Source organism: Corvus brachyrhynchos, unplaced genomic scaffold (assembly GCF_000691975.1).
Source record: "Corvus brachyrhynchos isolate BGI_N302 unplaced genomic scaffold, ASM69197v1 scaffold101, whole genome shotgun sequence".
Lineage (NCBI taxonomy): Eukaryota > Metazoa > Chordata > Aves > Passeriformes > Corvidae > Corvus > Corvus brachyrhynchos.
This window is the reverse complement of record NW_008237239.1, coordinates 4,185,313-4,212,066: the sequence shown is the minus strand read 5'-3', so window position 1 is coordinate 4,212,066 and position 26,754 is coordinate 4,185,313. Positions and strand designations below refer to the sequence as shown.

Below are 26,754 nucleotides of genomic sequence, written 5' to 3'. Positions count from 1 at the left end.
AGACAGCTCTGGAATATTTCTCTGCTGTTGGGCACACACTCCAGTTTTTGCTTTGGATGAAATCTAGAGGCAGACACACTTGTTTTAAAATGGGACTCTTCATGGAGACAACACTTCATGTTTTAATTTTTTGGGTGCATAATCTAGGAGCATTGGTATTCCCACCTTTTGATTGCAGTAGAGTTAATGGACACATGTAAGAACACAAATACTGCCTAACCAGCTTTATTTTATTATCAGCAATAATGAGTAGCAACCCATTAATTTTAAAAGTCGAGGCATACACTGTAAAGTTAATGAGAACCCAGAGTCAATTAAAATAACAACAATTAGGGCATTTTATTGATTTCTCAGCTATCTTTTTTCTGTAGCAATTTTGTGGCACATACCACACTGATCATCTGTGTGATATGCTTCAATGCAGACAATCATCTCCATTTAAAAACTCTTTTACTTTATTATGACTGAACAAGACATGCTGCTTTAAAAATTCTGGTTTATTATTATATATTTAAACCATGCCATTTATACGATTTTGTAAAGCTTTAAACCATTTTTCAAGCTTAAAATTTCTTAAAAGTTGGATTAGGAGGATAGGTGGAAGAAGAGACTAGTCTTTCCCACCCCATATTTTGAACGTGTTAATTCAAGGTTCTCTTCTGGAGAAGAACTTTTTTTCCCTAAATTTATTTCCAACTACTTTTGTTTTCCTTGAGGGACCTTTGAAACACTATATTGCTACTTTTCATGTTTTTTATTTGCCCTCTGGAACAATAAAGGCTCAAAGGTTCATAAATATGCATTCTGTAAATGTATTATGCTGACAAAGTGTTGCTCAGATAGCTGCTTTTGCCTTTAGGGAATGAATAAGTTTACAGCATGCTTAAAAAACAGTGTAAGGGGAAAGAGAGAGAGGGAGAGCTGTGTCAGCGTGTGGGCTGAAAATGGAACAAAAGAGTTATCCTGAATGCACAGAAAAGAGAAAATAAAGTTAGGTAAGACACCACAGCTAGCACCTTGCAATAAGAGGGGGTGGGGATCTGAGGGTGCTACTCCTCAGTGATGTGACTGAGAGGGCATCAGACCTTGTTTTCCAGGAAGGCTGCAGGTCTTGGACAAGGGTTCATAAATCAAACTTTTTTTGCTGATTGTGGCACATGAATCAGGGTAACTCCTTTGTTCTTCCCAAAACATTCAGTTCCTGGCAGAGTCCTTATCCTGGTTCATTCTCATCCCATCAGACACAGATCTGCTTCAGTCATCCCTGCCTCGCTGGAAGCTCAGGGCTGGTGCTTATCAACATGTACACTTTCAGCAAGAAGAAAACATTTAGCAGTTAGAAATACCATTTAAACACATACCTCCAAATTGGCTCATTAATGCTGATGTGACAGTAGGCTTTGACAGATTAGACTCCAGACCAGGGAACTGGGTTTGCACAGCAAGGTTTTGGTAGCAGGGGGCGACAGGTGGCTCCCATGAGAAGCTGCTGGAAGCCTCCCCCAAGTTTGATGGAGCCAATGCCAGCTGGCTCCAGACCGCTGGCCAAGGCTGAGCCCAGCAGCAGTGGTGGCGACATATTTGGGACAACCTATTTAGGGGACAGGCAGGAACTGCACAACAAAAGCTTCAGCCAGAGAGAGAAGAGAGAATGAGAAAGAAGCAGCTCTGCAGACACTGAGATCAGTGAGGAGGGAGGGGCAGGAGGTGCTCCAGGTGCCAGAGCTGAGATTCCCCTGCAGCCCGAGGTGCAGCCCATGGTGAGGCAGCTGTGCCCCTGCAGCCCAAGAAGGTCCATGGAAACAGCAGCATTGCACAGTGGTGCTTCTTGTCTCCTGAGGATGCAAGGCAGAGCCAAGCCAGCCCAAGCTACTTCCATTCCCACCTGGAATCATATGCACATAACACGGACATGCTCTGCCTTCACTCTTCACAGGATGATGACTTCTCCAAAAGTCATTTCTGCACTTACGGCTAAACAAACATGCCAGTACTGTGAGGCTGCAGGTGATCTCTTGGACCTACAAATTTTAAGCCCCTGACAATTAATACGGATAAAATCCTAAGGGATAATGTAGCCAACCAGTTGCTAGCTCCAATTTTTTAATAATCTTTGAGCTACTGGCTCAATGTCTCCTAAGCACATATATTACCTATTTTCATATATATATATTTTTTCCTACTTCACTATCTAGGTTTGTGTCTGGTTCTTTTCTTGATGAGTGTCATGGGATGACCTATCTTATACACCAATACTGGCTACTAAAGATATTCTTTGTGACCTGAGATTGTCTTAAGCTAACTTGGTCTTTCAAAAGCCAATATTTCCTGTTCTCCTTCACTCCATTCCTTTATTTTATGTTACGTTTCTCTTAGGCCAGTATTAAATATTTAAAGCTTCTTGATATTTTTTTCATAAGATTTTTTTTTTTGTATCCTTGCTTTGTTTCTTCTTCTCAACTGTAAAAAACTGTAGGAAAAAGCAATTTCCATCTGAACAGTTAAAGGATGCTCCTTTAGCCACGTGAACAATTACAATGCTTGCAAAAGTAAAATATCAACAGACTACAAAACCCCCTTCAAATAACGTCTGGCCTGTTGTATTACACAACTCTCAAAAGCCCCCAAAACCTCTAACTTGAAACCAAGTTTAAAACCTTGTATGACTACATACCATAAAGAACGCTAAGTTTCCAATCTAAAGTTGTTCTCTTCAGAGAAGGCAATTCTTAGCAAAAATAATCATCAAGCTGCGCCTCATCAAACCCTTCTCTAAATGCTGCAAAGAGAGCACTGCAAGATGTATTTCCTGGTACAGCTCTCAGGATACATCAGTCTGCTTTGCTGTCTGGTGCTCAGCAAAACCCCAGACACTGCTTAGGGCAAGCCGGGGTATTTGAGAACACACAGCTTTCATTTAGCCTCCTAATTATCCCTGGTGCTCATCCACCAGGGAGAGCCTGAACTCAGTCTGTGCCACAGTTCCCAAACTGCAGGGAATGAGGCACATCCACCCCAGAGTCTGGGAAGGTGCCTGTGCTGGATAAAAGGGCTCGAAGGGTGCAGCGAAGGCTCTCTGGAAGCCTTGCCCCATGAATGGGGATGAAGAGGCAGTCAAATAATCACATCTACTGCTGTGAAGGTATGAACCGATGTTCTGGCTTTGCCCCTCTTGTACGAAGCTTCCACGAGAAGCAGCAGGGGTCTAAAAGCCTATGAAGCCTCAGTGTTAGCTTGAAACTCTCCCTGACAGGAGAGTAAAGTTTGAAACAGAAAATATTTCACTAGTCCCCTCTGTTTTTATAACTCCACTGTAGCCTAGCACAGCTCTGGCCACAGGCAGACAAATCCCAAAAACCTGAGGTTTTTTCCTAATCTGCATTACAGGTCACTATATTGTTCCACTGCCACTTTTACCACCCCAAATTTGCTTTGCTGAAAAGCACATCCTCTGTTTCAGTAGATATTTATTTCCATAAAGCTCATTTTTTCTGAGTTAAAATTATTAAAATGGCCATCTTTGATGTACACTATGTTCCTACATCTAAAATTGGAATGTTCGCCCAGTTACATCTCAGCCCAATTCTGCCAGTGACTCTGGATTCAAAGCAAAATAAACTCACAAGAAAAAGCCTACTTGCAGAGCACAGAATAAAAAAAGGCATTTCATTGTTTAAGATTGGACCAATCTCCCTCTTTCCCAACAATGCAGGATTAGCAAAATTTTTTTAAGTTTTTCTCAAAATAATTACAAGTTTAACTTGCAAAAATGGAGCAGATCATTCTAGGAATAAATCTGGGGCAAAAGCATTAAAAAACTCTTGGTAAATATATTTTTATTAAGAATGAGAGCTTTAATCTATGTTTTCAGTGCAAATCTCAATACCCATTCAAATGGCAAATTAACTTAATACCTCCTAAACTCATGCAAAACATGGCTTTGACCTAAAAGTGGCTGCTCTGTGGGACAGGATGTCAAACAGATGTGCCACAGCAACGCAGGGGCCTTTCCCCCAAGAGCCCTGAACTGTGCCAGACACTGGCCCTGAGCTCTGGCTGCAGATACAGCCAACAGGGGCTGGGCACCTTGGCATGACTGTATGCCATTTATTTCCCTGAAGTGGCACTGATTGCCAACAAGTGAACAAAGTCAGATTGTTGGCCGCCAGTTCAATTAAACCCCTTGACAGGGAAAACAAAGTTTCCTCATATGGACCAGGCTAGGTTTTAAACTGAAATTGTAAGCAATAAATCACTGACAATCAATTAAGGATGAGGGAAGGGGGGATATAATAATCCAGTTGTCAGCCAGGTTGTTCAGTCTGCAAGCAGTCATTGGCAGAAGAAAGGTGAAAGTCATAAAATGAAGAGGGGGGAAAAAAAATAGGCTCCTGGGCTATTCAAGACAGAGACAGACACACTGTGAGGGTTTCCAACAGAAATATAACAGATCAAGACAGGGGATACAGATGCACACATGTTCTGCATCTCTCCCATAGATCTAGTTTAATAAAGCACAAATGATGATCATTTTTTCTTTTTCTTTTTTCTTATCTATTATTAGGTTTTTCAAGTGTGTAAGTGTGTCTTAATCAAAAGAAAAGTTCCATACAGCTCTTGACATCAAAGAAGAGCATTTCCAAAGCTATTACAGTATCAAAGTAATATTCTGTGCAGAATCTAAGGTGAACCATTGGAATAATCCTTCTGGGACAGAGATGAAAAAATGCTGCATTCAATGTTGCCCAGAAGCATCCAAAGCAATCTATCAAAAAAGACATAAAAATATTGGGCCACACTTACTTGATGCATGTACTCACCACTACTATTATTTTCCTCCATTTCCTCTTTGTCTGCTTAGCTACTAATCTTACCTTTGTCTGAAAGTTCCTGCTGTACATATGAAAGTACCAGAGCTGATTAGTGAGTCACAGGAGGAAATTACCTCTGATGTGCTTCAAATCCATGCACCTTTTATGTATTTGAATCACATTATGAAAAAAAAATGTGTTAAGGCAAAAATAGCAGCATTGTAGCAGCACTAAGGTGAGAGTGCTGGACATGAGCAATCCTTTTCATGTGCTCCTAATACATTTTCACTGTGCTATTAGAGACTTCTCTTCTGCTTATTGAATATACATTTAAAGGTAAACTATATTTAACTACAGCAGTTTAGCTGGATAACCCATTTCAGTAAAAGACTTTGCTAATCCAAGCAACCATCAACTTAATTATATGCCCTGTACAAGACAGAGATTTCTCCCTTCAGCTGTGTGAGTGAAGCGCCAGTTTCCTTGCAGAAGAGATGGGCACTCTGGTTGCTGCTGTGGTCAAGAGAACAGAGAGGGTGGGGGAAGAGAGGGAGAGAAGGTAAGGAGAAGTTATCGAACACAAGCTGTTCCGGCTGACAACAGTAGTTAACTTGCTCCTTGAACTTAACATCTGGTAGCATTTTCATCTTCTGAACACTTGTAAAACCTTATGGTACTTTAGACAGTGGGAGCTCCTTTCCAAAAGAAATTTTAACAGTACAAAGAGACCACAAAATCCATTTCTTACTGGGCCAGGGGGTTTCTAATTCTCAACTCACAGCTTACTTCAAGAATACCCTAGAAGTTCTTCCTTTGTGTAGTTTTTTGAGAGCAGTTTTAGCATTAATTTTCAGCAGGGATAGTATGCATATATGGAAAGGTTGCCTCTATATTCCTCATGATTAAGGAACAAATATGGTAGATACAGATATTTTTCTCCTTCACTGCCTTATAAGGCCAGTATGGGAACCAGAGAAAACTTCATTGCTACCAAAACACATCTAAAATTAATACCCACAGAGAAAGATACAGTATTTTGTGAAACTATGGTTCCCACCTTTGAATATCCAACTGGCAGTGCCAAGGGCCTGTAGAGGGTAAGGAACAGCTTCCCACCCCCTGGAAGGGGGCACAGTGGCATGAATACCTTCCTGCTGCTGCAGGAGAGGGTGGCAGCGATGGTGTGGGATGCTCTGCCCCCAGTGCATGCAAACTGGGCCAATGAAATTAAGCCAGTTAGAGGCCACCATCTCCTAATTCCTTCTTCCCTCAGAGTACTGCTAAAGCTATAGTGGAAACTGAATTGGGGTCAAATGAAGTCAGCAAAGATTGATAGTTTGATATAAAATGAGCTTTAAAGGCACTCCACCACTGGCAATATGCAAGCAGCACCAAGAGTCAGCCAGCCACAAAGACACGCACGTCCAGCCTGTGTTGTAGAAACTGCTTGCAACCAAGCTTCACTCAAAACACAAATGTAAAATAGCCCTTTAAAAGGGTTTCTTTCTGACACATTTGTATATTGTTGCATGACGGCTGTCCTCAATATGTGCAATTAACACCTGCTCCTTCTAGGAAAGACTTTTTAAAAAGCAAAGGATGTGATTAGGTGAGGAGGCCTTGGTGACTACTGAGTCGCTGTGCACACTGCATTTGCCACTCTCTCTAAATCAGCACCACCCCAAAGCATGAAACAAGCCTGTGATCATAACAAAAATGCAATCCAAACCTGCTGTGACCCAAAATGCAATGCTTTTGCCTCAGTCTATGACACAGCGTACAATAAACATCAAACCTGGAATGAATGCTAAGCTTTGCATAAATACTACTCCAATTAAAATAGGATTGAATACTTGCAAATACTACAGATTCATTAAGAACCGTCGGAATTGGAGAAAACTGTGAGGAACTGCAAAATTCATTTATCAAAAGGAAAAAAAAGAGCAACCTATACCAGAAGAAAAGAAATATTTTTCACTATAGTCAAACACAAGATAATGCATTATAGAAAAAATAATGGAAAGCATAATATTTTCCTTCCAAATGAAGTTTGTTCCAAAATTTATTTTAAAGCAACTGTAGAAGTAGACATACCTGAAGACAGATCTTTAAAAATATTATGCTCCTAGATCAGATGAAGAAAGTTCCAAAATAAAGGAACCAGACTGCAGTTTTAGCAATGCAGATGCAATCTGGAAGACATAGATCCTTAACAACCTCAAGCACCAAACGTAGTGTGCTGAATCCAAAAGTAGGGCAGTCGGGAGAAAAAGTTACCACACCAACTTTTGGAGGAACCTTTGTACGAACTCACTGTCAAAACCATCCTTGGGAATTTTATACCTTTACTACACAAAGGAAACTCCCCTTCTAAGCTGGGCCCCTCCTTTTCCTCAGCATCCTAAGCGCATTTTTCTTAATTTGAAGTTAAGGAAGGTTCCCCGTGGGACCATTCCCGAGTCACACTCCCAAGGCCTCGCCGCCCCTGCAGGGGCCGGAGCCCCTTCACGGCGGGCGGCTCCAGTGACCGGGGGGTCCCGTTTGATTCCCCGCACACGCCCCTCAGTCAGACCAGGCTTCCCTTGGCAGAGCCTTAGTCTCGTTCCATAAAGCCATTTATTCACGGCACAGTAACACAGAAACAGCCCGAGCTGAGGAGGGACCCCCCAAAAAGGAGCCCCTGGGCTCTCATCCCCTCACGGCCCGACCGCGGGAAAGTCTCGTTCTTCCTGCGCAGTGCTGGGCTCCGGCCGTGCCCGCTCACCCGGCTGCGCCCTCTCCGCGCCCTTTGCCACGCAAAGGCACAGCAGTTCACGGCCTCTCCTCCGCGGTCACACCCGGAGCCCAATCTGCATCCCGACCTGCAGCTGCAAACTGAGTTACCTGCACCAGGTGTGTCCCACGAGACACGGGCGAGGTTAGCAGCCTCCTGCCCCGGGGCTGGATCCCCGCTGCAGAGCTCAGGAGCATCCAAGGCCAGGAGCTGTGCAGCTGAGCACTCCCAGGACACAGCTCTGGCCCTGCGCGGGGCTGTCCCGGGGAGCTGTAGGCATCATCAGGCTGTGTGTTACTTTGTAGGATTTCCTATGCTTGCATTTACCCCTTCACCCTTCCCCTGCACACTCACAGGGGAAGAACATGCTGCGCAGGTGGGTGAAGGACAAGCACAGGCTGCTCTTCCATCTCCTCCTATTTGCACCAATGTCTTGTGATAGATTTAATAAAGCTTTTGGAGAGTTCAAAGTTCAGGAAAAAACAGATAACTTGAGGTAGAAACTTGCGAAGTATTTGTCACCATGCTGCCCTAGAGGGATCAAAAATCAAGAAACGTGTTCATAGACAGCTCCCCCTTAAATCCATGCATAAGCATTTGTACTTTTGAATAACTGGACAAATGACTGGGGTATGGCTCTGCCTGAAACAAAATGAATAATCCTGGGTGGTCAAAAGCCAAGCAAACACTATGAAACTACAGTGAACTAAGCAATTCTTTAGAGCAGGGTATATGCTTATATACTGCATTTAGCATAGGCTGCAACATTAAAGATCATTATTTATATCTTTACTATCTTTAATGGTCTCTTATTTGCACTTCAGAAAGCGAAAAAGAAGCTAAAGAAAAGTGAAATTATACATGGAGCTATTTATTACAGGTAAGATGTTTTCCTTACTCATACCTCAAATACTGTGTAGATAAAATACCACAAGAAACTGAATCACTCTGGGGAAAAGGTGGAAGGAGGCAGTTATAGAAAAAGATTTCTATCCTATGGAAGATGTCCCTTTTTTGCCTGCATATTTGAGAGACTCATGTATTCTCTTATTTCCTCTGCCTCACTTGTCTACAAGATGACAAGTGATGCCCAACTACTTTGGCATATCATATTGCATTGTGTCATTCCACCACCTGCCAATGCCAGTGGCCCATCAAGCCTGAAAAATCAAAAGCAGCAATTTGTTAGAAACTGGGAAAAGAAAAAAAAAAACATATCAACCCACCACATTTTAAGCCAAAAATAGAAACATTCATTTTGTATTAGTAAATAGACTGTGAAATATTGATCCACAAAAGTAAGTGAGCATGAGTAATGTAAGTATCAATCTCATAAGCAGATTCAAGGATTTAAAAGCATTTCAGTATTTGTGTATTGGTAGCTGTGCTGAAGACAACATCTATCTCAGATCAAATATGATTCTGCAAAACACTGCTGCTCTTTATGCTTTCCTTTCAGGGCAGAAGATCTTGTGATGAAAGAAAAGCTAAAGAAACTACATGTTCTAATAAAAATATTATTATGGAACTATAGCCAAACATGCAGTTATCTTTGCTGGCAACAATAAAAGGCAGTGCTATTAAAAAAAAAAAAGTCCCTGCCTGGATCCTCCTTTATTCTTAAAGATTAGTGCTGAATTACAGAGAAGTGTATTTGTTACAAAAGCACAGAAAAATCCTTCTTTTTATACCATCCATATTTATCAACAAAATCATCTCTCAGGAAAAAGAAATCACTGTTTGCTTTGCTGTGCAGTGAGTCTTAATGGAGACAATACAGACAGAGGAAACAGCAAGTTTACTAGTACTAGCCAAATTATAGCAATTATTTTGAAAGGTGCTATCCTTTGGGTAATTGTTTTGTTCCTTGTAATGCTGTGCAAATACTCTTCACAAGAGTGTTTGCTTAAGATCTAATCCCAGACTGTCCTGGAGCACAACTTGAGCTCTTCACTCAGGCAAATTTTCCCTTCCAAACCCTCCATACTGTGGCCTCTCAATTTTCTCGACAGCTGCCATGTGCAAATGGTTTGATGATCATTCTTTGTGCTCAGCTGAGCTAACATAAAGCCTGCTCAGCGGCTCCTGGTCCACCTTCTGACAGACCAGGACCCTGGCAAAGTAGTTTGCAATTTTACCAGATTCCCAGAATGGAAACAGATTTTTGCGTCCCCCTGGGGAGACGGGGAAAGGAATCACCAAAGTCATCTCACCCTCAAATCACAGCAGAGGTGCATGAGAAAGCAAGCACAAAATTACAGGAGAATAAGAGAAGTACAAGGTTACCAAGCCAGATGCTGTGAAAAGGGTGTAACATTGAAAGGGAAGATTCTCAAAGCACAGGATGGAGCAAAGCTAAGGGTAAAAGGCAGAACCACCAGCTAAGCACAGCATGAAATGCAGGAACCCACAGAAATTGGGAATGCTAAAAAAGGGCCAGAAGCACTGTAGGAACTGGCTCCACTCCAGAAAGAGCAGGAACCAGGACTCCTGCTCACTCAGACAATTTGCTGTGAAGCGTTCTGCCTGGGAACATCTGTCTGGAACATGATGGAAACCTGCACTGTGCAAGTTGCACGCAAAAATAAAATGGAAAGTGAGACATAATTAGGGTCAACCTGTACAACGCAGGGTCATCAGGGTAAAAGTGTGCCATGTTTTTCCATACTGAGCAGCAGATCAGGCTTTCCAATGGCAGCCAAATGATTTTTTCAGTTACCCAGTTTAAAAACGTCTACAATATTCCACATCCACATAATAAATGCTCAGTACATGTGAATAATCAGGTCTCGTTATGGTGGTCAAAGATGGGCACCCATGAGTTCAATGGAACAAGTGTTCCCATGCCACACGCCTCCAAGCACCCAGGCAGGATGTCTTTGCCTGTAACACACCCTGTGGCCAGGCAAGAGCTCTGGCAGAGGCAGCACAAGCTCAGCTGCCGGGGAGGGGGAGCTCATCCCACAGCCTCCCCCACAACCAGCCTCCCTCTCCTTCACGGGTCAGCGTCGGGTAGAAAATTGTCACACTGACAGTGCAGATGGACAGATCTACTGGATCTTAACAACTCCAGGCAGACTGAGCTCAGAAGTACCACTTTTATTCATTTACAAACTGAACAAAATGCCACACAAGCCAGAACAGCCAAAGGTACAATATTAATTCATGCAATCTTGACCTGTTAAAGAGTTTGATACTTTATTTTTACCAAATACATCAACAATACAATATTAATTCATGCAATCTTGACCTGTTAAGAGTTTGATACTTTATTTTTACCAATTACATCAACATAAAGTAGTCCCAAGACCATGATGACGTGGTTTTCATATGACAATTATATAACTAATTTCAAATGAGGCACGTGTATGTTTCCTATTTATGTTCTGGAGCAGAGCAAAAATTATTCTGAAATACCTCCAGCAGTCTGTGTTCATTGTAGGGTACACGTAAATTATTTTAAGGGAATAATACATCTCCAAGGACATTTTAATGGATTAAATGTCAGGAATGAAATACGGCATTTCAACTTAGCAAGGACCTTAAAGAATGAATATAAAGACAATTATTGAGAGGTCTGAAGAACACGATTGATTTCTTTGCAATTTAAACTCTGAGGTACTTCATGCAGTTAAACAGAATTTCTATTTCAAGTTTTCATTGCATAAAATTACGAAGTATGTAAAGATGTAATGCTGACCATATTTTAAAGTTTATGAGAGAACTGCAGTGTCTGATTTAAAAGGAAGTTGTGTTTTAGAACTGCATTTTAAGCACAGAATTTTATGCTCAATTACTGTGAAATAAATTACAATTATGATCTACAGTTCTTTTAGCAGTAGCTTGATGGTCCTATGCAAAGCCAGAAATTAAACATCATGAAGAAATAAAAGAGCCAAATTCCAACAAGAGCCCCATAAAGCAAGAAGTTATAAATTTGGAAGGTGCTTTGCTGCAGGCAAATGGCTGCCAGCATTCCAAATCAACCTGTAAGGGAACACACTGCAGGTGTACCTGTGCTCAATACAGAAAATATTCCCACACAGACACACCACTCAGTTACAGGGGGATTCTGATTGTTATAATGGCACTTGGATACTACTCTTACTAAAAAAAAAAAAAACCCAAAAAAAAAAACACACAACAAACCAAAAAAAACTAATTTAACTTTCTTTGAGAAAAAGAAATACGTCATTAATTGCAAAACATACATAAAACTCTCATACAACACTGTGTTAGAACACACAGTGTATGTGTAAGTTGCCTTTATAAAACCTGTGGCAGTTTTTAGAGCTGTCAGTGCTGTTTAAAGAAAACATCCAAGACTGAAGGCAACAATAAATGGGAAGAATATGGCACATATGAGAAGTAATATGTTCCATTTCATGGATATTACCTGAACATCCACCTTCTATCCATTTGGGACCACTACCATCAACATGTGCACTCTCAGAAAACAAAAAATAAAGCAATTCTCAAATAAAATACAGTTTTATAAATAGATTGCTTAACATCATAAACACTTACTAAACAGGCAGAACTGTTTTTCAAAAGCATTTTAGCTCAAAACCATCACCACGCTTTTGTATCATTGCAACTGTAAAAGATGACAGCTTCCCAGTTACTGCATTGGGGGAGTTTCACAAGGTCTTCTTGGGATTTGTGACATCGTGAGGGATGGCCCAGTGTTACAGCAGCAGAACACCAATAACAGATAAGGGTCACCCACATGATCCTTTGCCCTTTTGCTCGAGCTGACAATTCACAGTGAACTGCCCACTGCTTCTAAGAACTCCAGGCAAGTGGGTCATTTCTTCCAATTGGGTTTCCCCAGGGAGAAGCAGGAGCTGGGGGAGGAAACTCAGCAGCCCAGAGGCCCCGTGCTGGCTGCTGGATCAATGGCCAGTGTCAGCAGGCTCCCAGTTAATGATGCTGGAGCCAGCGCCAGCCTCGCTCCCGGCCACGCTTACCTCAGGTACCCACACGCAGGACACAGGGTTCTGGAAAAGCCAAGTAATTGCCTCATTTTGCAGTATGAGGAATTTTTTGTTAAAGGTGTACACCTTGCATTTTATGTTCCTAGGATCAGTCCTTAGATTTGAACAAAGAAAACATGTTCACATCCACAACGGTGCAGTGTGACAGCCCAGGGCAGCCAACAGCAAGTGCAGCTGTGTGACTACAGATCCACTTACAAAGGTTTGCTGTAAAGAAGAATGCAGTGTTTTGTAAACCTTGCTTATGTGTGTGTAAATGTATATCAATTTCACATATATGGAACAATTTTTATTAACCTTCTAAGGTGAGAAGTGTTTGGCAAACAGACAAAAGCCACCAAAAAATAACAATCAACAACAAAAAACACACCACAGGAAAATACAACCACAAAACAGGGGAACCCTTGTCCTGTTTCTATTATACAAGGATGGAGCAGTTGAAGTCATCTCTGTATCCATGTAAGCTCGTGGAACAACTGAATTATGGAAACGAGGTAACTGCACAAGGTTCTTTATATTACTGACTTACTATTGTCAGATGTCCCATGCAAACTACCTACAAAAATTCTCCCACTGAAGGCAAGATTTTTCAGCCAGGCTGTGGTTCAGCCCCAAACGTGCAGTACAGACATCTCAGCTAGAGGAGAAAGGACAAAGAACTTTTCCTTTGAATTCAGCCTAGTGCATCCTGCAGCTGGAGGCCCCCATATTTCCAAAGCCTGTCTCAGAGGCCACACCATTAAAAACATTCTGTAACAACATTTTAGGATCCCTTTCTTCCCTGCCAACTCAATAAAAAATTTTAAGGTAGTTTTTAGAAAGCTGTATTATGTCTGTCTGGCAGTGCTGCTGCCTTCCAGCCACAGGCAGCAGCATTTTAACTGCTCACACCAGACTCAAGCAAGACATCGTTCTTTGGAGGTTGAAATAAATGCAACTACACTTTCTACACCTCTGGGAAACTCTTTTCCAGTGAGGAAAAGTACAGCAGGAAGAATTTTACTCCTAACACATCACATTATGAAGAAATTACAATCTAAAATTATTACTTGTTCCAGAGTAAGGAACAAAAATTATTGTTGATAAAAATGCGTACCAAATCCTGCAAAATGAAATTACCTCATCAAATATTCTCCCACAAGAGTAAACACTCTGAATCATTTGCCAATCCTTTTATATTTTTTCTAACTTTTGAACACATGCCTTGTAAAATCTCCAGTACAAGAATGACAAACAGCCACCATCACCCTCCATGAGAGACTGATAACTGTTAAATGATATTTTATAACATCAAGAAATTATTCTTGGTTTGCAGAAATTGTTTCCTCAAAGAATTTCACAAATTTGAAACAATCTATTTATCATATTCTTTATTTGCTCCCAAGAAGTTTGTTGTCAGAAGTTTCAAGTTCTGAGTTCTCATTTAATACAGGGCAAAACTTAAGGAAAAAACCCTACTGCTCTAAAAGCTGCCTTGCTCCACTCACTTTCCTCCTCAAATTTCAGTTTCCACCAACACTTGAGAGTTTAAAGTAGCAGTCCCATAACCAGCAGTCATCTGACAGCTGTTGGCTTCCTTCCCTTCCATCCCATCCCCAGTGATAAGCTCCCTTCCCCAAAGCAGGCTCTAGAGAACAGAAGCACTGAGTTATGTTCAGGATCCCAACTTCCCTGCTTCACCACAGTGGGCACAACTGTTATCTGCCAGGAAACAGCAGATTTGAAAGGTAACAATTGAGAAAATCCAGGCCATAAACACCACAAAACTTCTGTATCAAGTTTTACTGCCAAAAGTTTTATTTTACACTCGAGTTGCAAACGAATACGGTGTACACGTCATACAGGGTGCAGAAGTACTACACGAACATATTTGTTAGCAACAACAAGTTTTCAAAAAATAAAACATCCTAACTTCTCTCTTTGTCCCAACACTTGACTTACCTTTTCTGCAATATAAAGAACATTTGAGGAGTGGCAGAAGAACAAAGAATGGCCCGTAACTTGTAACTGAGGAGTTTCTGACTGCACGCAAGGCAAACAAGGTTTACAGTGAGGCACTGGAGCAGGCTGCCCACAGAAGCGGCACAAGCGCCCTTCCCACAGGTTTCCTAAATCTTGCTGAAGCCCTAAGCTCTGCTCTGAACTCAGCACTGACCCTGCTCTCAGCAGGAAGGTGGACTAGAGACATCTCTCAAGGTCCTTTCCAATCTGAATGATTATAAAATTTGCTTCAAGCACAATCAGCAGCCAAATCCAAACAAATCAGTGAATGCCTCCTGTTTTCCTCGCTCCCAACAGAAAAACAATACTCATCTTTAATGATCATCTTTACAACAGTCCAGCATGACTGAAATCAAAGAAACAAACAGCAAATTGAGAGTACAGAAGAACACCAACACCACAACAAAAGGCCTTTGTGTGATTTAAAATTCTTTTCATAACAGCAAATTTTTTTAAATTGTTCTTTACACATTTGCAATTACCTGCTGTATAGCAATACCAAATATATTTCTAGTCATTTTGAACTGGGAGATTTCCTGTCCACACTGAGAAAGTTTCTATTGGCCCTCGATACACTGGCAGTGCTATATTCCCTGCAAGTGTCTCAGGGAAGCCAGAGAACGAGGGGCTGGGAGCTGGCAAAGAAGTAAGGAACCCCAAAACATCTGTTTTATCTTCCTGCTTGAGACCTCTTTCTATTGCTAGGGTTTAAATGAAAAGCAAGTGGAACTAGCAGGAAAGACTGAATGTACCTGTAATTTCATATTTTTAATTCCGTATGACAGAAAATTGCAATTAGACAAACGATGTAAGGCCTACACCCATCACAGAGGAAGCAGTAGAAGAACTAGCTGCATAATGTGATACAAACAAGCAACAAGGAATAAATATAAAACCTGAAAAGTACTAGAAATTTTTTTTGTGCCAGCAAACAACTGATCCTCTAAAACAAAATAATTACTCTGGTGCAAATAAAAAGTCAATAAATGTGTGTATAACCACACCAAGTCCGACATTCAGCTCTACACCCCCCAGTTCCAAAACACCAAACTTCGCAGTTTTACAGAGATTTTTGTTTCTCCATCTCAACATAACTGAGGATAACTATGAACAGTCAAAGGTCAGACAATTTGACCAACAGTGAATCTCTGCAAACACACAACCTTCCACCTCTGAAAGCCTGCTGGAAGTGTGAAGTCAGATCATGCACCCACCACAGAGGTAGGCTTGGTTTGGCTTTGTATTAGGGCAGCACGGGTAGAGAAGCAGCAGAGTACTGAGCTCAGTCCTACACCTGGAGAGTCTGGGTGGCACAGGAACAGAGGGAAGCATTGTGCCCAACACTGGGTCCAGCCAGGGAAGCTCTTAGTCACGTTCTTATTTCAAGCAATAATTAAAAGCACTGAAATCAAGTTGCTATCATAAGAAAACAACCGTTAGCTGTACGTGCAGGAACAAGACAAGACAGTTACACACAGAAATACAAAGCAATTAAGGGAAACATCTCTTTATCTGAAATGACAGAAAACACAAGGCCCAAATTCAAGGACTTTCGAAGTACTTGGAGAAACAACCTATTCCAGCTCTACAGTACTGAAATAAGACCAGATTTGTGGGATTCAGGTCTCTTTAAAACACAAAACAAGTAGTAATTTCGTGGAGTTCCTTCTTCAGCACACAAAACAGTGAAAGCCCAATGACAGTTTAGTCCCGTCAGTTTTGGTACTTTGAAGGGAGAAAAGAAGTCAAAATGACACAGAGGTTAAATCAGTGAAGATAAAAGATAAGAAAGAACAGATAGTGAAGAGGGCTGGATTCTGGTACATCTAACTCTGAGACACTTGATACGCAGGCATGGGAGAAGTGTCAGAGATAGAAAGGTTGTGGCCTTGGAAAACAGGCAAGTAAAATTGTCACAGATGTTAGAAAATAGTCGAGAGGGAGTCAGAAATAAAAAATTATATCTTTGAATCTGAACAGGTCTGAGGCTGGCTGGATACTAAAGGAATAATCTGGAGATAGGACCATGGGAGAACTGGACTAGGGGGGAGAAGCACTGGATTTTTGGGGCATTGAAATAAAGTGTAACATAAAAAAATTCAAAAACAAACTGGCAAGAGGGTGGTCAGGAAAATGAAATTAGATGAGAGGGAGGAAAAAAGGGCAAAGTACTAAAAACCAGAAACAGTGAGGATGATGGGTGCCACCCCCTTAAAGACAGATGAAAGAGAAACTTGGTTGCTAGTGAAGGAAGAAGTAATTCAAGGAAAAGAATGAGGCATAAAAGATACAGAAATAAAAATGGAAAAACGTGTATAGTTAAGGGACAGAAAAGCGCAGTTCAGAAACAGATCCTGAGAATAAAAAACAACTTTGAAGAGGATCTTGTCAGGCAAAAAAATCAGGATTGAAGATTTTGTATCAAGAATGAATGGAGAACTAAAATGAACAGCAAATCTTCAAGCAAGCTCAACAAGGAAAGAAAAAAAAGGTGAGATAAAAGTGGTTAAAAAGTCCATTTGGGGAGAGGACTAAAGCAGGTAAGGCAAAGCTGAATCTGAAGCTGTGTTGTGCTGACACACTCTTCAGACATTCAGAAAGGCTGGAATGGAAATTAAGAAATTACAAGAGAATATGTCTGAAGGGAGGAATGGAGACAGGGCAATGTGAGAAGCAGCCAAAGAAACCATGTACAGAGAAGCAGACAGATAAAAATAGAGACCAGTGAGTCAAAAGAAGTGAGGCCAGTGAAGGAAGGAGGCAGCGGTGAAGATGAGGGAGTCAAAAAGGTTAATAGACTGGAGATCCCAAAAGGAGTGAGTGACAGGGTAGAGGAGAGAGAAAGACAGATAAGCTGAAACAGAGCAGGTAGTGATCAGAGAAAGGGAATTTAGAAATGAGAGATAATAAAGTGAACAGTATTTAGTAAAGACAAGGTCATGGGAATGATTGAAGCAGTGAGAAAATCCGTCTAAAATGAGAAATCGCAGGCATTGGGCTGGAAAAACAGAATGAAGAACAATGGAGTTAAGTACTGATCAGGGGAGAACTGGGCTTGCCCATGGGGAGGGATAAAATTTGAGAAGACAAAAATGGGTTGATTTTAGCAAAGTCACAAAGAAAGATGCAAACTAATGACCACTAGGAAAACTAGACACAGAGGACTTCAAATCAGGAAGAGGGTAGGGCTAACAACAGGACTGACAAGGCAGAAGCAGAAAACAGCAGTCATAGAACTTTAGCAGTGAATAGGAATGGAAAACACTTTTTTTAAAAGCACCAGAGAAGGGCATAAAGGTTCAGAGAACAGAATAAAGTTTGAAAAACAACCCTAAACATCTATAGTTGAGTCATGTTCAGAAACATAAGTAGCACCCCACGAGGCAGGGTTGGCACCTCTATTTCCCTCCTTGCCAGAAAGATTTACTCATCCAGACCAAGCCAGAGACCAGAAACTCGTAAGACCAACACTGACACTGGTTAGATAATGTGGGGATACAGCTGAGTAGGGAAAATGTTGACTGTTGAAGTAGATAAAGACTATTAAACACTACTAAAACTTATGGAAAAACAGTGATTTGACCTCTGCCATCCAGACCTTTATGTCTTCACAAAACAAGACCTGAAGGCCTTCACTGACTCTCCCTCACATCACCTCCTGTTCCTACCAGCTCACACAGCCAATGCAGCATTCACCAGCATTCAAGTCAGCTGTTAAGATTCTCACCACTCTGCATAATAGCAAAGAGAAGAGATTAAGCAAACAGATTGCTTCAAACAAACATCACTGCAATTTTGGGTCCCATTCAGAGGTATCTGAGAACCACTGGCATAAAAGTTCTTCTCCATTTCCAAGCCTCTGTCAAGAATTTCACTCTACGGCTTTCTTAATCATGAGCATGAATAAAACACCAGCCTTCTCAGACACTTCTAATACTGCATTTCATCTTCTGCTATACTGGCATGTTTTTAAAGTTTCTGCTCATTACAAAAAGACAACACACTTCTATTGCCTGCTCATACATTTGGGAGCTGGATCATTAGGAGTGCAACAGAACAGGGAAAAAACCCACATTATTCCCTGCTACCAAACCAGTGACATGCAGAGAGTACAAGAAGTGAGCTGAGCACATCATTTCTATCTGCCCTACTGATTACTGTTTATTCGTGTGTGTAGATGTGGTTCACTCAAAATTACTGAAATTACAGAAAAACCAGCCTAAATATAAACAAGAACTCACAGGACCGGGGCCATAATGGGAGCTCTTTGTTATTTTTATGCTTTATCACATCTTCTCATATGGCTTGAAAATAATTTTAAATTTAGTTTTAAATCTTAGTTTAAAACACACAATGTATTGGATGTAGTATTTTAGATAATTCTTTAATAAATAATGCAAAAATAATTTTTTTTAATGTACTGTCTTTTGTTACAGTCAAGAAATCTCACCTAGAATCAACTACTGGAAGCAGTAAGTTGTCCACAAGATAGGTAGCATCTATTGTAATATCTCTCTCTCTCTCTAAAAAGGAAAAGTTTGAAAAAATATCATAGATGCAATATAATTTTTACATTATATTTAATATCTGTATGTTTTATTTCTACTGGACTACTGAACAGCAGGGGAGCTTTCAAGACAAAGGAGGTTTTATGCAATGTAAAGCACAAAGTTCACTCCTGACTCAAGTTAATACTGGAGCATTACTGAAATAAAAGGAGGAGCCATTTGGGTACATTTGGGGTAGAAATGTAACATGTTCTCTTTAAAGCAAATAAACACAAAATGCCGTAGCTTAAAACAAATAGTGCTAAATGTCATCATCAACATAGGAAAAATTGAATGGTGGTTTATAAAGAAAATATTTTATAAGCACACAGCATACACTGGAGTGTTATAACAGACATATCATTTTTGTATGTTACCAGGTACTTTACTTTAGGGAGAGATTCTACAATCCCCACATATGTACGCAAATTCTATTAACCCATATTGGCTTTTTAATTACAGAGTTTGGTACCAGAGTTATCTGCACCATTCATTCCACAGATTTTAAATCAGGAACCACTATTTCTTTTTCTCAGCACAAGATTTAATCATAAATACTAAAAAAACCCTCACACTGCTAAAAAAACTTAAACGCTTAAGTATGCTCAGTTGCTAACTCTTAACTCATGATTCTTTTACTCAACATTCCCTTCCAGGGGAGGGATTTCTATCAGCAGTTTCTTTCAGAAAACATTCAATACTTTATGCATAATATTAGATACAAACAGCCTGCATGGGGTTTGTGGGGGTGTTTCAGTGATTTTTAAATGTTCCAGCACATTTCAGAAAAAAAATTGAGTACTTGTGCATATTTAGAGCTAATTCTGGCAGTCAAGCAAATATTGCGCTGCCTTTTCCAATACAAAAATTTCATTCTATGACATATGAAACATTTTTATAGAATATAACAATCATGTTTTAAATTATATAACCATTTAATAAATGAAAACAAATCTATGGAGGTTGCTAAACACAAACCAAAGTTTCTCAAATACTTCTTTCCAACAAATTGTTCCACTGAAGTCCTATAAGATTAAGTGCACACAGAAGTGGGAAGGAAAACTACGGTTTCATAGAATTTGTCCTACAGGATCTGGAAGCAAAAATTTAAAAAATATGTATTAAGATAAGCTGGTGATCTGGCACATACACCATTTAGAAACTCCCATTTTTTTACCAAACACAATTTTCATAGTATTTGTAGTTCTAAAAAATACAAAACTGAAAACAACCCTGACCTGCCTTGAACACAAACTCCACAGATGGATTTTTACTCTTTGAGACTTATATCAAATAAAAATTATAGCTGCACAGAAAAACAAACAAGCAAAAAAAAAAAAATCTGAGCATGCAGGGATGTGACTGCATCTAGAACCTATATGTGTATGTACATACTGCTGCTTTTATTTCAACTAACTTTTTACTCACATAAAGAAAAAGACTTAACTGACAGTAACAGCTCCTTAGCTACTATCACTGATAATAATTACGTTTTGACAGTTCTGTAAAAAAAGTTCAGTCTTGAAACTCAAGAAATTTCATTTCACTCTCCATTTTTACCACATTTAAAAACAAGACACATTCCTTCCTTAACAATGAAAATATTATATAAGCATATCCCAAAAGGCACTAAGGTATAACAAAAATATTCAGCATTTCCTTTTCAACTAATAAAGTATCTGTAAGACAGTTTGCGTATATTAATTATTTCCCAAATTAAGGCGTGGCAACTTTCTCTTAAACATAAAAGCCATAATTTACTTCTGCTAAATATAAAACTAAGTCTCAGGATACAGAATACAAAAATCGTATCTTTACGTAGAATACAGTCTGTGTTATACTAGACTATTATATCTTTGCCAAAAGATTTCTGTATTTAGAAAAAAAAAATTAAAATTTAAATATACTGTAAGGTCACTCAAATTATTTTAAACACAAAAATCTACAAACAGTGACATATACACAAACAGTTGGGAAGTTGTAACTTAAAGCTCACATCTTTTAATCAGACCTGCTCAAATGAAAGCCTCAAAAGAACCTATTTGCTACAAGAAGCATCTGCATGGTTTTAAGACTGAACTATGCAGACTCCCATTGCCCCAGGGCAGTGCTGCACAAGTCTATTGAAAACTACCCGATTGCTGAATCAACACCTTAAATTTTTCCAGAAAACCTCCAGCAAATGTTTTATGTGTATTATGAGAGAATAACAAAACAAAAAGGGATGTTACAAAAATTTAATCATGACAATTTTTCCTGAAACTATTTTTCCACTGCATTTGGCAAGCAGAGAACTAATTCTATCACTTGTCTACTCTTACAGCAGGAACTGTGAACTACGATTCAATATAAAATACAATAAGCTCCTGTAATAATTATGTTCCTTTTGGAAGAAAGATTAAAATAAACTGTGCTGATTCATACTTTCCATAAATTACTAAAAAGGTGAGAGATCCAGACATTTTGCTTCTTGATAACAAGCCTAATATCTGTATCATGTGCAAAAGTGCAACTGTGTTTTAGAACTGAGGCCCAGCTGAATACAATTTTGTTATTACAGAAGTATACTTGAACCCAATAACATGGAAACAGCAGTTCATGGCATCTTAAAATTAAGCTTTACATATTTAAACCTGTTGTACAACTGCAAGTTAGTAAAAAATACAAAACCCAGGAATAAACAGAAAACAACAAAGCTTGTATATAGATTGGTTTACAATTCAAAGCACAACAGTAGGCTTCAAATAATTACATTTGTGTACCACACACGGAGAGGTGGGATGATTTATTTAAAGCACTTGGTTGTTGCTGCTCCTTGCTCCGGCTCTGAGGCTGCTTAGCTGCTGGCAGTGTGTGCGTGCATACGTTTCGCTACATCGTACACGTAGGTGACGTCTGGGCGCTTCTCCGGATCCGGGTTGATGCACATATTAACTAATTGTCGCAGCTAGGAGAGGGAGAGAACATGACAGGAGCGTTGGCCTTCTTACAAGCAGGATTTGTGCATTATCAAATTCAAATTAATACAACGGGCATAAATTAGCCAAACAGCGACTCTGCACAAGCACACAGGCAGCCCTCCCTCTCTGCTCACACACTGCACGCAGCTCTATGCAAACATGTATGCAACACACTCCCCTCATTTCTACATTTTGCACTGCTGTCCAGAACAACTGATGAGCAAGTTCAAGTTCTAATCCTTTCAACATACAACTTTAGACATGCATTTAGTCCAATCCCACATAATTTATAGACACTTCCCCCAGTTTCTGGAGAGCTGTGCCTGCAAAGCCCAGAAGACTGAAAGGAGCACAGAGCGAAGGTAAACGAGGGCTGCTTTGCTCATTCAGTCCCGATACAGGAGTTAGCCAGCAATAAATGGCATTTCTGCCTGACAGGTGCCAAGAAACAAAAGGCAGTGGTGCTCCATCTAACACACAGTTAACCCCCAGAACCTCCTGCTGCCAGGAGCTACCAATACACACATATTCATTCAGCCACGGAACAAATTAAACCCACTGAGGGCTATCTGTTATAAGGACTCCACCCTTGAGGAAATATCTGAAATTAAACTGGAAGCTGGGAAAGTATTTTGGGGGAGTACCACATTGTGCTGGCCCTGTTACTCCACTTGTCCACTGCTGAGGACATGATACTGGAATAAATAAGCTTTGGCCTACATCCCAGTATGTTAGGATTAGATTGTTTATAGTGTTCTTTATGTAAAGAAGCACATAATTAACAAATATGCTCACAAAAGCCTCTACCTGGTAAAAACCAATCACTATGACCAGAAAACCCCATGTTTCCAGAAACACCATAACCTACTGGATGTTCTTAATGCACATATTCAGCATCAACAACAAAGAGCTTCCACATCACCTGGATACTTTTCTTTGCCTTCACAAACTGACAGACAGTTGCAGGCTTTTCTCCTTCCACTGATATGCCTAAGAATTTATGACATTAGAACTTAATATATTGTATGGATAACCTTCTGATAGGGCATCTATTTTAAATTGTGTGCATCTCCTAAGCGTTTTTCAATGTGGAACATACCTCTTTCATACCAACTTACTAAAACGTTTACAATGCTTTGCAAAAACAACCAACTCTGAAGATCTTCCAAAGTAGCTTTGCCAAATCCTCCTGGACCTCCTTATAGCACTGGGGACAGGTGAGGAGGGAGGGGGAGGACACTCCAACAAACACATTGTGATCCAGTCTTCTACGGCAATATATCAAATTTGGTTTTGTCTCCCAGCCAGTACTACTAGGTAGGATTATTGAAAAGAATCTGTCATTATTGCAACTAACACAGAACGACCTCATCATCCTCATTATTCAAAAGTAACATAGGCTGCCTCTTCAAACCTGCCATTGGAGAGATTCCTTCCTGCTTTTTATAAAAAGAACAAGAAGGATTTTAAATTATAATTATACTCCTTTCACTTTTCAGAAGATTAATTTAAATGCATGGGAATAAGAATTCCTGAAGTTAAGGAAGAAGCCCTGCATACCACTATATAAAGCTTTGTCCATTCGCCCTTGCAGATAAACTGTACATGACGTACAGATTTTTTGTACTAAACAATATAAAAAACAATGCCATTAGACATCCCATTTTAAAGCAAGAAAAGCTCAATATTTAAAAGTGAGATAATTCTGAAGATAGTGGTCAGATTGCTGGATTGAAAAGAAACACATTAAATCAAAATAATCTGTACCAGACTTGCTAATTGAATCTTAAATACATTAAGTATATTCTGACTAATGGAGTTATAAAAGCCATCATATTGCTTCTGGCAGTCAATAAATAAAATACAATGCCAGTGACAATAAAAACTATTAGCCTGCAATAAATCCCAAACATTTGAAGAATAGAATGCTGGAAATCATTAGCTACTGTAAGAAATAATAATTGCCAGCATGTAATACAAACATGCAAGCAAAACAATCGCCTGCAGAAGAAGCAGGTGGGACACAGGGGAAGCAGGAGGCACAGGATAAGCAGAGATGAGCAGCTTGCCATGCAACACTTCAAACAGCCTGCACAGAAAACAGGGAAGACTGAAGAACATCCAACACCATCAAGCCTGAAATTACAGTCAAATAAGCAAACATTTTGTGAAGAGAATACAGGTGTAATTTATCTGCAAAATACATCTAATCCTGAATGTGTACATTTATCTTTCTCTGTGAAGACTTCCATCTGTTCAACAGAACTGCATACAGTGAATAGTCTTCATAAAGGACCTTGAAGGGTTGAAATCTACAAAGTCAGCATCAGAGGGGAAGCAAGAGTATTCTTTCTCCTTTTTTTACTAGCTGTTTATCAATACTTTACTGTTTGTAGAGCAGCAGAAACAGATCTTCAAGAAATTGACCTGTGAAGCACTTGAGAAGCCTTGTCACAGACCTCTTTAACTGGTGGTCACTGCAGTTACTGCAGTATCTCTGTGCCCTTCCTTCCTTGGCAGGTGCAGAATCTCACAGGTAAGGCAGGAACGCTGAGCTGACTATGCCTGGGACACTACACAACAATAGTGCAGATTGCTGAGTAATTTCAAAATTGCTGCACTCTCTTGAGCCTTGTAACTGAACAGCAAACCCTTGGAAGAAGGTGAACTAATTCTGCTAAACAGGATTAAAAGTTACACGGGAAGACATTCTTTCAGGACTGAAACTGGGAGGGACCACACTGGAAGCTAATACTTGGTGATAGCACTAATCCTTTACTCCTACAGGAATATTCATGTCAATAAACCTGAAATCCATCTGTCAGCCCCTCTAGTACCAATAAAATTTCCAGTGTATCAGAAAAGCTCACCAGTGTCACGGGAAGAGGCACTGGGATTCTAAAATCAGACTATCATTAGAGATAGAAATAATTTTTTACTACCTGGCACAGACTGGCCAAGAGGCAGAGCAGACTCATGACTGAGCCAGAGGGACCTCCTGTTGCATCCCCAAGCCGCAAACTTCTTTGTCTGCTTATTGTTCTTAACCTCCTCTGTGCACTTAGCACAGTGACTGTCTTTAGCCTGGAGCTTAGCCTGACACTGGAGCAGTGGGACATACTTCCTTTAGCATTAGCAGGTTTTTCAGCTATGAAATAAATAATTATCACTCAAGTCAGGAGGAGGGGGGAAAGACAGAAATATTACAGGCAAGTGCTTTGCATTGTTAGCCAGCTGAAACAGAGAAATTTTCATATAGGGAATTTTGGATAAAAAAAAACACCCACAAAACCATTCTTACTCTGAATAGAAGACCTTCTTGAAGCCTTTTCTGAGTGCTTTTCTCAAGACCTGCTGGCAACTAACACTACCACTGTGGACCTGCTGGCTCCCTCTGCTTTCACATCTGGGTTGGAGGTTGGCAATGGACTTTAGAAGAAATGCACCTCAATCAAAGGGAAGATTTTAAAACTTCATCATGAAAGCAATGTGATACTGCTATTAGCTGACATGATTTTAAGAGTATTGATTGGAGGTGGCAAGAGAGCCCCAGCTTTGAATTCCCTAAAGCAGAACAGCTTTCAGTAAATGCTGAGTACTCACTCTGAATACCAGATGTTTTTAAGGGATATTAAAAAATTGAGATATCCAAAGTTACCAAGCATTTGAAAATCTTGGCTCTTGTCTACCACTGAAGCAATAGTTTGTGAAAATGCATCTCAGATTATTAGAATTTCTAATCAAAGGTTTTTAAAAATATTACCCATCTGTCCATCTAAAGGTGCATCTTTGTCACACTGTTCTCTGATGACACAGATGTGACACAATTACTAACATGTTACTGCTACAGAGGTTTCAAAACTTAGAAAAAATGTCACAACTTAAAACTCACTAAAATTTACTTAAAAAATTTTCTTGAAAAAGTACTTGTCTTGTAATTCATAATGAAAGTACTTACACTCCTATATTAGAGGAAGCACAGAGCAACACTCCGTGAAGTTTTTGTTTCAGAAAATTCTTTTTCATAAAAAATGAAGTGGGTTTTACTCTTCAGTGAGCCCTGATCTTTACTGCTCACTGAGTGTCCTTCTGACCTGGTTAAAGGTTTGACATCTATATTTCCAGTACAGGTGAAACATTTAGGACAGTATCCTAATATGACAGATAACACTTGTTTCTCTTTTTTACAGTTCATGCCAGCACAGTATTTTTTCATACAAGCTAAAAATGGTCAATGTATGTTTTCCACGTACCTTAGTGAAGACACAAGTCTTCAGAGCAGAACATAAAAAATATTCCCATTACAGTTTCCATAACTGATGGCTTCTTTTAAGAAACTGTTTTCTTACCTATCTTAATACCTATAATAGCTCTGATTCTCTCATTATCTTTAAAATAACTTACACGTATTTTGCAGAAAACTGGCTTATCCAAGGTGCAGAAGTACATGTCTGCTTTGAAATAAATAGGAAGTAACACGTTGTGGTTTGCATGTGGTTTGCAAAACAAAAAACCTATACAGATATAAGGAAAAGCTGGAATGTCTCTTCCCCACCCAAACTCTAAGACCTTCTATCTGGGCCAGACTTTGATATTTGCCCCTTGGCTGGGAATCCACATCTCCAACTTCACACTTAGCTGCAGCGAAGTAGCCCTGCAGGCAGG

General features: G+C 39.9%; 1 protein-coding gene and 1 long non-coding RNA gene across 4 annotated transcripts in view; both read right to left on the bottom strand.

Moving 5' to 3' along the window:
• The window catches only part of LOC108445560, an 81,399-nt gene extending 73,565 nt beyond the window's left edge, over nucleotides 1-7,834 (bottom strand). Inside the window, exon 1 of the long non-coding RNA XR_001860453.1 lies at nucleotides 7,695-7,834. This is a non-coding gene — a long non-coding RNA (uncharacterized LOC108445560). The remainder of the gene's footprint in view (nucleotides 1-7,694) is intronic.
• A 6,521-nt stretch (nucleotides 7,835-14,355) lies between these two features.
• The window catches only part of NEK7 (NIMA related kinase 7), a 57,839-nt gene continuing 45,440 nt past the window's right edge, over nucleotides 14,356-26,754 (bottom strand). For 2 of the 3 annotated variants that reach the window (XM_008630213.2, XM_017729720.1), the window contains one exon: nucleotides 14,356-22,076. In XM_008630213.2, the coding sequence (XP_008628435.1) occupies nucleotides 21,966-22,076 (111 nt within the window). In that variant the 3' untranslated portion in view covers nucleotides 14,356-21,965. The remainder of the gene's footprint in view (nucleotides 22,077-26,754) is intronic. The other variant, XR_001860452.1, reaches the window with a different exon arrangement.